The 11,229-nt window shown below is 49.8% G+C and overlaps 1 protein-coding gene across 1 annotated transcript; it reads left to right on the top strand.

Annotated features, from left to right (window-relative positions):
- Positions 1-6,396: 6,396 nt before the first annotated feature.
- LOC142471245 (E3 ubiquitin/ISG15 ligase TRIM25-like) lies at positions 6,397-8,459 on the top strand. Its single transcript, XM_075578054.1, has one exon. The coding sequence runs from the start codon at positions 6,430-6,432 to the stop codon at positions 7,984-7,986; it is 1,557 nt and encodes a 518-aa protein (XP_075434169.1). The 5' UTR covers positions 6,397-6,429; the 3' UTR covers positions 7,987-8,459.
- The last annotated feature ends 2,770 nt before the right edge of the window (positions 8,460-11,229 follow it).

Here is an 11,229-nt window from a genome sequence, read left to right as displayed (position 1 = left end):
GCCCTCACTAAAATAACTGACGACCTCCATGCTGCCAAAGACAGAGGTCATTACACTCTGCTCATATTACTCGACCTCTCTGCAGCATTTGACACCGTGGACCACCCTCTTCTCCTTCACATTCTCCATACTCTTGGTATTCGGAACAAAGCTCTATCCTGGATCTCATCCTACCTCTCCCATCGTACTTTCAGTGTCTCTTCTGCTAACACCTCCTCCTCCTCTATTGATCTCTCTGTGGGGGTACCCCAGGGCTCTGTCCTGGGACCTGTTCTCTTTTCTCTGTATATACTCTCTCTAGGTGACCTAATAACATCTTTTGGGTTTAATTATCACCTCTATGCTGACGACACACAAATATACTTTTCAACACCCGACCTTACACCTGCTGTACAAAGTAAAGTTTCTGAATGTCTCTCTGCTATATCATCCTGGATGGCCCTCCGACACCTTAAACTCAACATGGCTAAAACAGAGCTCCTCATACTTCCTCCCAAACCCGGCCCTACTACCTCCTTCCACATTACTGTTGGAACTACAATCATTCACCCAGTAGCCCAAGCACGCTGCCTAGGGGTCACACTCGACTCCTCTCTCACATTCGCCTCTCACATTCAAAACATTTCTAAAACCTGTCGCTTTTTCCTCCGCAATATAACTAAGATACGCCCTTTCCTCTGTTGCTCGACTGCTAAAACTCTGACTCAGGCCCTCATTCTCTCCCGTCTTGATTACTGTAACCTCCTGCTGTCCGGCCTTCCTGCCTCTCACCTGTCTCCCCTACAATCTATCCTAAACGCTGCTGCCAGAATCACTCTACTCTTTCCGAGATCTGTCTCAGCATCTCCCCTCATGAAATCCCTCTCCTGGCTTCCGATCAAATCCCGCATCTCACACTCCATTCTTCTCCTCACTTTTAAAGCTTTACACTCTTCTGCCCCTCCCTACATCTCAGCCCTAATTTCTCGTTATGCACCATCCAGACTCTTGCGTTCTTCTCAAGGATGTCTTCTTTCTACCCCCTTTGTATCTAAAGCCCTCTCCCACCTTAAACCTTTTTCACTGACTGCCCCACACCTCTGGAATGCCCTTCCCCTCAATACCCGACTAGCACCCTCTCTATCCACCTTTAAGACCCAACTTAAGACACACTTGCTTAAAGAAGCATATGAATAGCACCGTGGATATTCTGAACACATGATACATAAAGCTTGGCCCCCTGCAGACGCACTTACCAGAACTCCCTCCTACTGTCTCTGTACGTTCTCCCTACCTAGCAATTAGACTGTAAGCTCCTCGGGGCAGGGACTCCTCTTCCTTAATGTCTAAAGCACTTATTCCCATGATCTGTTATTTATATTATCTGTTATTTATTTGATTACCACATGTATTACTGCTGTGAAGCGCTATGTACATTAATGGCGCTATATAAACAAAGACATACAATACAATACAAATGCTTAGCCTGACTGCGTGGATTTTTATACATACAGAATAACCCTAGAAACCACACTTTAATAAAGTATAAACCTTGGGGAACCTTATATTTATGAGGGAAATAACATGGAGATATTTGGGCTCGAAATCCAGGAGTCTGGGTGACCCGGGGAAGCCCCGGTGTAATTAACCCCGCAAACCCACAAATAGTGCCTGCACGCTGGGGAGAATCAGGGGACCACCAGTAGCTGGGCCCCCCGATACCGTGCAAACAAAAGGAAGACATTTTCACCCAAATATCCCACCTAAAACTTACACTCCCAAAATCTGGAGTTTGTACGACACAGGGAACCCCAAAAGCCCCTAAACAGGTCAGGTTTATCGATACTTATACCCAATACAGGTTCTGGGACACCTTGGCACTAACTGGGGTACCCCCCTTAATCTAGGGATTCCCTCAGCTACAGGGATACCTGTTCATCCCTGTGCCTTTCTGGGCTGTGCTGAAGCAGGGTACCCTAGTGGTGAGTCTCGCTTGCGTTTTCAAGGGGAGGTATTGCCAGGACAATGTGCTTTTATGTATCCGAAAATCAAGGCATGAATCCCGGGTACATTTATAGGGGAACCGACAACTCCGGACCCCAACCTCCTAGGCACATTCTGACGACAATTCCTCCGCAAAACCCAGTGAAACTCATCCCCCAGCAATCCCTGCTTTACTGCGCGCCCTGAAACTCATCCCTCAACAATCCCTGCTTTACTGCGCGCCCGGAAACTCATCCCCCAGCAATCCCTGCTTTACTGCGCGCCCGAAAACTCATCCCCCAGCAATCCCTGCTTTACTGCGCACCCGGAAACTCATCCCCCAGCAATCCCTGCTTTACTGCGCGCACGGAAACTCATACTCCCAGCAATCCATGCTTTACTGCGCGCCCGGAAACTCATCCCCCAGCAATCCCTGCTTTACTGCGCGCCCGGAAACTCATCCCCCAGCAATCCCTGCTTTACTGCGCGCCTGGAAACTCATCCCCCAGCAATCCCTGCTTTACTGTGCGCCCGGAAACTCATCCCCCAGCAATCCCTGCTTTACTGTGCGCCTGAAAACTCACCCCCCAGCAATCCCTGCTTTACTGCGCGCCAGGAAACTCATCCCCCAGCAATCCCTGCTTTACTGCGCGCCAGGAAACTCATCCCCCAGCAATCCCTGCTTTACTGTGCGCCTGGAAACTCACCCCCCAGCAATCCCTGCTTTACTGCGCGCCATGAAACTCATCCCCCAGCAATCCCTGGTTTACTGCGCGCCCGGAAACTCATCCCCCAGCAATCCCTGCTTTACTGCGGGCCCGGAAACTCATCCCCCAGCAATCCCTGCTTTACCGCGCGCCCAGAAACTCATCCCCCAGCAATCCCTGCTTTACTGCGCGCCCGGAAACTCATCCCCCAGCAATCCCTGCTTTACCGCGCGCCCGGAAACTCATCCCCCAGCAATCCCTGCTTTACTGCGCGCCCGGAAACTCATCCCCCAGCAATCCCTGCTTTACCGCGCGCCCGGAAACTCATCCCCCAGCAATCCCTGCTTTACCGCGCGCCCGGAAACTCATCCCCCAGCAATCCCTGCTTTACCGCGCGCCCGGAAACTCATCCCCCAGCAATCCCTGCTTTACCGCGCGCCCGGAAACTCATCCCCCAGCAATCCCTGCTTTACTGCGCGCCCGGAAACTCATCCCCCAGCAATCCCTGCTTTGCTGCGCGCCCGGAAATTCATTCCCCGGCAATCCCTGCTGTACTGCGCGCCCGGAAATTCATTCCCCAGCAATCCCTGCTTTACTGCGCGCCCGGAAACTCATCCCCCAGCAAACCCTGGTTTACTGCGCACCCGGAAACTCACCCCCCAGCAATCCCTGCTTTACTGCGCGCCCGGAAACTCACCACCCAGCAATCCCTGCTTTACTGCGCGCCCGGAAACTCATCCCCCAGCAATCCCTGCTTTACTGCGTGCCCAGAAACTCATCCCCCAGCAATCCCTGCCTTTACTGCGCGCCCGGAAACTCATCCCCCAGCAATCCCTGCTTTACCGCGCGCCCGGAAACTCATCCCCCAGCAATCCCTGCTTTACTGCGCGCTCGGAAACTCATCCCCCGGCAATCCCTGCTTTACCGCGCGCCCTGAAACTCATCCCCCGGCAATCCCTGCTTTACTGCGCGCCCGGAAACTCATCCCCCGGCAATCCCTGCTTTACTGCGCGCTCGGAAACTCATCCCCCGGCAATCCCTGCTTTACCGCGCGCCCGGAAACTCATCCCCCAGCAATCCCTGCTTTACTGCGCGCCCGGAAACTCATCCCCCAGCAATCCCTGCTTTACTGCGCGCCCGGAAACTCATCCCCCAGCAATCCCTGCTTTACTGCGCGCCCGGAAACTCATCCCCCAGCAATCCCTGCTTTACTGCGCGCCCGGAAACTCATCCCCCAGCAATCCCTGCTTTACTGCGCGCCCGGAAACTCATCCCCCAGCAATCCCTGCTTTACTGCGCGCCCGGAAACTCATCCCCCAGCAATCCCTGCTTTTTCTGCGCGCCCGGAAACTCATCCCCCAGCAATCCCTGCTTTACTGCGCGCCCGGAAAGGGGAAAATACAAAAATACTTTTATTACAGGTAACACATGGTAAAGATACAATGTTACTGGGTGTCAGGATAATGTCATGAGATATTGGGTATTTTTAATCCCTCTGGGGTTTAAGGGGTTAATGAGCTACAGTTTTAGGAAAATACAAAATGCTGAGTCTGAAACAGGTCAGAACTGTTTCTTTCAACTGCTCTGAATTTCAAAGGGATTTACTTGGGGAGGGGGATCCGTGTGGATGGCCCACTCAAGGTGTCAATTGAATTAATCAAGGTCTACAGACAGGGTTGGGGGAGAACAGCTTCAAGGGATGTTGTAGAAGGGGTGGGCTCATGAAGGGGCCCTAAGAAAGAATTGTACTTAAGTCTGGGCCAGGTTGTAAAACATCAGATCTGACCAGGGGCATGCTTGGAAAGCATGGCAGACCCCATCTTCTGAACCAGAAGCCATCCACACGGATCCCCCTCCCCAAGTAAATCCCTTTGAAATTCAGAGCAGTTGAAAGAAACAGTTCTGACCTGTTTCAGACTCAGCATTTTGTATTTTCCTAAAACTGTAGCTCATTAACCCCTTAAGCCCCAGAGGGATTAAAAATACCCAATATCTGATGACATTATCCTGACACTGGGCCCAAGAGCTAACTCTCTTGGACCCTTATACACGGATCAGGGGTAACCAAAACCAGGCTTAACCTTTGTGAACCAGGTCACCCCCTCCCGTCACAACGGCCCCATCTGGGGCCTCTGCCTTTCTTAACACACACAGCTGACTTAAAAGGTTACTTAACACCTGAAGTGCTAAACCTCTGTCACATGTCACCAAACACCCCATGTGAGCACAGATAGGAGACATGCTGCAAATTCTTTTAAATACTTGTAACGGGTATTCCACCCCACCCAATCGCATATATAGTGTGGGTGAGTAGAACATGCGGTGTTACCGGTGTGGTGCATATACCTGCAGGCTCACAGGAGGCCTGAGCCTCCGCCAGTGAGAGCCTGGGGTGAATCCTCTGGAACGTTTCTTGTTTCAGCGCCTCCACCTATGTAGGATTCTATGGAAATGTAGAATGACCCTAACATAGGAACCCACCCAGAAACCACATACACCAGTATTATGGATAACAGATTTACTGAGTGAACAAATGATAACAATACATCACCACCATATAACATCCCCACAGTGCCCACAGCCCAACCCCCTTTGTCCCGTGGTCAGCGCTGCCACTATGTGTTAACAGAATGTTATGGTCTTTGTTGGTGCACTTATAGAGTACCTGCCGAGTGCTCCCGCACTCGGACCTGCAAGGACTTCACAAAGGATCAGTTGTTCTGGAGCCCGTCTGATCCGGTCCGGTGAATCCTTGCTTGGAGTCCGCCAGGGGTGATCCCACCCGGGAGATAGTCTCTCTCTGGGCACAGACTTGAGCCCAGACCTCTTCGCTGGAACCGCAGCATCCGGTGAGTCCCTATATAACACTGGCACTACATGACACGGTCACTAACCTAGGGCCTGTCCCTGTAGTACCACAAACTGGGGAGTGAGGACCTACCTGGGGCCGTCCCTTTCAATTACCCACTAACCTGGTGGGGAGTTGGGGCCTACCTGGGATGTGGGGGACCTTACGCGATGCAGGAGCTTCACTCACTCCCTGCACCCTTCCTTCCCCTTCTGCTTTTCCCAAACAATGTATCCACTTGCTCCCTCTGCAGATCCTTGGCCCTCATTGGCTCCTACGAGGCACCTGGTGCCTCCCTCGCTAGGCCCTATGGGAGTTGTAGTCCCGGGGCACCTGTAATAACATTGGGGCCTCGTGCGCGCCTTCCCTCTGCCTGCTCTAACTCCTAATGGCCGCCGCAACATCTCCCTACCTGTCCCTACTCTCGCGCGACTTTCTAAAGGCTGCCTGGACTTGCTATCTAGCCCTGCGCATGCGCGACTATGTCGGGCCGCCGGGGGCTTACTGCGCATGCGCGAACCGATGCGCAATGGCGGCGCCCTCACAGACCTGCTCCGGGAGCGCCGGGAGCCCCGCGACGTGATCGCGGCCTTGGCAACCGGCCGCACGCGTCCCCGGAAACCCCCGAGCAGGAGCCTGACTGCCCTCACCCCTGCGATATGCCGACGGGGCCGCCATTGAACTCGGCGGCACCCGCGATCGGCAGCTAGGTGCTGACAGGCTGGGGAGACCTGGCTACATACTCATTCCTCATATTGTATACTGCAGCCAGGAACTTACAGGGTTAATGGTCACACAGCTAAAGTCTGAGTAACAAACTCCCCGCCCCTGTGTGCTGAGAAGGGAAACGCCCCACTGGTTATATGAGACAAAGGAGAATTTAAGTTTCGTTTCCTGTTGCTGCTTCCAAGCATGGCGTCTGCTGGTCTGAGAGAGGAGCTAACCTGCCCCATCTGCCTGAGCATTTATACCCAGCCTGTAATGCTGAGATGTGGGCATAACTTCTGCCAGGGCTGTATTGGGAATGTGTGGGATTCCCAGGGGGGATCTGGGCTTTATACCTGTCCTGAATGCAGAGCAGAGTTTCAGGAGCGTCCTGCACTGCAGAGGAACCTGAAGCTGTGTAACATAGCGGAGCGTTTCCTTTCTACTCAGCCGGAGCAGGAGGAGGCTGTGATCTTCTGCACTTACTGTGTTACCTCCTCTGTACCTGCTGCTAAAACATGTCTGCTGTGTGACGCCTCCCTGTGTGATATTCACCTAGAGAGACACAGCAAGTCAGAGGAACACGTCTTAACTGAGCCAACCACCTCCTTAAAGAACAGGAAATGTCCCGTCCACAAGAAGCTCCTAGAGTATTACTGCTCTGAGGATGCTGCCTGTATCTGTGTGTCCTGCTGCCTGGTCGGAGAGCACAGGGGACACAAGGTGGAGTCGCTGAATGAGGCCTCTGAGAAGAAGAAGGAGAAACTGAGACATGTTCTGGAGAAACTGACCTCAGTGAGAGAGGAGACTGAGAAAAGGGCCCAGAGTCTGCAGGGACAGCAGAGAGAAGTGCAAGAGAAAGCAGCCGGGGTAACAGACCGAGTCACTGCCCTGATTAGGGACATCAGGGCACAGCTGGAAGTCCTAGAGAAGCGAGTCCTGAGTGAGATCACCAGGTGGGAAGAGCAGGTTTCTCTCCGAGTCTCTGATCTAATCCAGCAGCTGGAAATAAAGAAGGACGACCTGTCCAGGAAGATGCTTCACATTGAGGAGCTGTGCAACATCACTGATCCAGTAACTGTCTTACAGGGACGGGAATCAGACAATGCTGAGGACACAGAGAGAGAGGGTAATAAGGTCCCTGCTGTAGGGGATTTGTATGAGGTTCTGATCCCACTGACCTTACAGAGATTAGCTGATATTGTGACTGATCTAAAATCAAAGAGCGGGTTCTGTGTGCAGGGGGATTCAGGCATATTACTGGATGTAAATACAGCTGCAAATAATGTATCTTTATCAGGTGACCTGAAAACTGCATCCTGGTCACAAACAAACCAGTTACGCCCAAATACACCAGAGAGATTTGTGGGTCCTCAGGTTTTAAGCACCAGGAGTTTTTCCTCAGGACAACATTACTGGGAAGTGGAGATCAGTGACTCAGGGGTCAGGGGGGTAGGGATTTCCTATCCCAGTATAGTAAGGAAAGGACGTCAGTCCCTCACAGGACAGAATAAGAAGTCCTGGGGTTTGTACATGTGTGGTAATAATCATTCAGTGATACATGACTCAATAGAAACACAGATATATCCCGAGTCTCCCTTGCAGAGATTAGGAATATACCTGGACTATGAGGCTGGGCGGCTGTCCTTTTATCAGCTGTGTGACCCGATCAGACACTTACACACCGTCACTGCCACCTTCACTGAGCCTCTTCATGCTGCGTTCTGTGTATGTGAGAAAGGCTGGGTCAGAATCAGGAGCTAGGAGTACTGATCCCGGCCCAGCAAGGGAACCCATAGAAACAGTATATATAATATAGTACATAGAAACAGTATATATAATATAGCACATAGAAATAAGAATATACTGGGAGGGAATCAGTGAGCGAGGGAGAGAACAGGGGAATATATCTCATGTATTAATCAGTTGCCCAGAGGGGCCCTTCAGCACTTTGCAATGTGTATATATATATATATCTCACATACCTGTCCTGGGGATATCTGATTGCGTGAATCTTTGTTTAGTTCCTGTTCTGGGAGCGAGCGTATAGAAGTAATATAGGAGCGTATACCCATTACATATATATGTGTGTGCACATTCCATGTGTGTGGAAATGCTTTATAATATAAGAATTGTATTATGCAGAATAACATATTCCTGCTTCTCCCTGAGAATGTTTGTCAGACAAGTGTTTATCTCACCGCGTCTCTCATCTCATTTAATAAATGTTATCACAATATTTCTAGGTGTGTGATACTGTAAAGAGATGCGTCAGCTCCCCGGATATAACTCTGCCGCTGATTTATTTTGGCCCTAGGTGGGACGGCAGCTTTAAAGGCGCGTGGGATAATAATATAATATCTGATAGTCTTATTAATCTTGTCACCTCCCAATGAGCGTTTATTCTATTCCTGTTATTCTGCTGTGTGCAGTGATTCCTGCCTTTCTTGTTATGCTGCAGCATATAACATGTAGTGGGGATATCTGCCAAACATTTACGTTTCATAGGGATAAACCTGTCCTGTTCAGAGGAAATAATGGGGTTACTGCCCCATGATTTAATGTGTATATTATCTCCTGAGATATTAGGGAAAAGCCTCTACTGCCTGTAACATTCCCCTTTATCCCTTTTACGTGTTATTTACACACACACAGTACCACTGCTTGTTATTTACATGCCCACAGTACCGCTGCTTGTTATTTTCACACACCCTGACCGCTGCTTGTTATTTACACACCCACAGTACCGCTGCTTGTTATTTACACGCCCACAGTACCACTGCTTGTTATTTACACGCACTCACAGTACCACAGCTTGTTATTTACACACTCACAGTACCGCTGCTTGTTATTTACACAGCCACAGCACCGCTGCTTGTTAATTACACACACACACGCACAGCACTGCTGCTTGTTATTTACACACCCACAGGACCGCTGCTTGTTATTTACACACCCACAGGACCGCTGCTTGTTATTTACACACCCACAGTACCACTGCTTGTTATTTACACACACACAGTACCGCTGCTTGTTATTTACACACACACAGTACCGCTGCTTGTTATTTACACACACACAGTACCGCTGCTTGTTATTTACACACACACAGTACCGCTGCTTGTTATTTACACACCCAAAGTACCGCTGCTTGTTATTTACACACAGTATCGCTGCTTGTTATTTACACACCTACAGTACCGCTGCTTGTTATTTACACACACAGCACCGCTGCTTGTTATTTACACACACACAGTACCACTGCTTGTTATTTAAACACACAGTACATATGCTTGTTATTTACACACCCACAGTACCGCTGCTTGTTATTTACACACCCACAGTACCACTGCTTGTTATTTACACGCACACACAGTACCACTACTTGTTATTTACATGCACACACAGTACCATTGCTTGTTATTTACACACACACACAGTACCACTGCTTGTTATTTACACAGCCACAGCACCGCTGCTTGTTAATTACACACACGCACAGTACTGCTGCTTGTTATTTACACACCCACAGGACCGCTGCTTGTTATTTACACACCCACAGGACCGCTGCTTGTTATTTACACACCCACAGTACCACTGCTTGTTATTTACACACACACACAGTACCGCTGCTTGTTATTTACACACACACAGTACCGCTGCTTGTTATTTACACACACACAGTACCGCTGCTTGTTATTTACACACCCAAAGTACCGCTGCTTGTTATTTACACACAGTATCGCTGCTTGTTAGTTACACACCTACAGTACCGCTGCTTGTTATTTACACACACAGCACCGCTGCTTGTTAATTACACACACGCACAGTACCGCTGCTTGTTATTTACACACCCACAGGACCGCTGCTTGTTATTTACACACCCACAGGACCGTTGCTTGTTATTTACACACCCACAGGACCGCTGCTTGTTATTTACACACCCACAGTACCGCTGCTTGTTATTTACACACCCACAGTACCGCTGCTTGTTATTTACACAACCACAGTACCGCTGCTTGTTATTTACACGCACACACAGTACCACTGCTTGTTAATTACATACACTCAGTACCACTGCTTGTTATTTACACACACGCACGGTACCACTGCTTGTTATTTAAACACCCACAGTACCGCTGCTTGTTATTTACACACCCACAGTACCATTGCTTGTTATTTACACGCACACACAGTACCACTGCTTGTTATTTACACACTCACAGTACCGCTGCTTGTTATTTACACAGCCACAGCATCGCTGCTTGTTAATTACACACACGCACAGCACCGCTGCTTTTTATTTACACACCCACAGGGCCGCTGCTTGTTATTTACACACCCACAGGACCGCTGCTTGTTATTTACACACCCACAGGACCGCTGCTTGTTATTTACACACCCACAGGACCGCTGCTTGTTATTTACACGCACACACAGTACCATTGCTTGTTATTTACACGCACACACAGTACCACTGCTTGTTATTTACACACACGCACAGGACCGCTGCTTGTTAATTACATACACACAGTACCACTGCTTGTTAATTACACACATGGGTGAGAGCGTCCTTAATACTGCAGGGCATGAGTGAGTGTCCCAAATCTGCAGGGGGTGGGTCAGAGCGTCCTTAATACTGCAGGGCATGGGTGAGTGTCCCTAATACTGCAGGGGGTGGGTGAGAGCGTCCCTAATACTGCAGGGCATGGGTGAGTGTCCCTAATACTTCAGGGGGTGGGTGAGTGTGATGGTAGGGGTAGCTGGCTGACCCATTAAAGAGAAATTCCAGCTAGCTACCCCTAAAACAAAGTACAGGGAATGTGGGCTAGCTGTGTGTCATTCTAAGCGCTGTCTTTTACATAAATACCTTATGTCTGTATTTATTCCTGTGTTAGCAATTCCCCTCCCCCTGCCAGCTTAGATACCTGGTATTGTGTGGTGATAAAATTAACATGTCAGCCCTGCGAATGTACATGATGTTATGTGCCTGTTCCTATCATTTCT

The sequence above is a fragment of the Ascaphus truei genome, chromosome 20 (assembly GCF_040206685.1).
Source record: "Ascaphus truei isolate aAscTru1 chromosome 20, aAscTru1.hap1, whole genome shotgun sequence".
In the NCBI taxonomy this organism is placed as follows: Eukaryota; Metazoa; Chordata; class Amphibia; order Anura; family Ascaphidae; genus Ascaphus; species Ascaphus truei.
The sequence above is the reverse complement of the archived record's forward strand: the minus strand, read 5'-3'. Positions and strand labels throughout refer to the sequence as shown.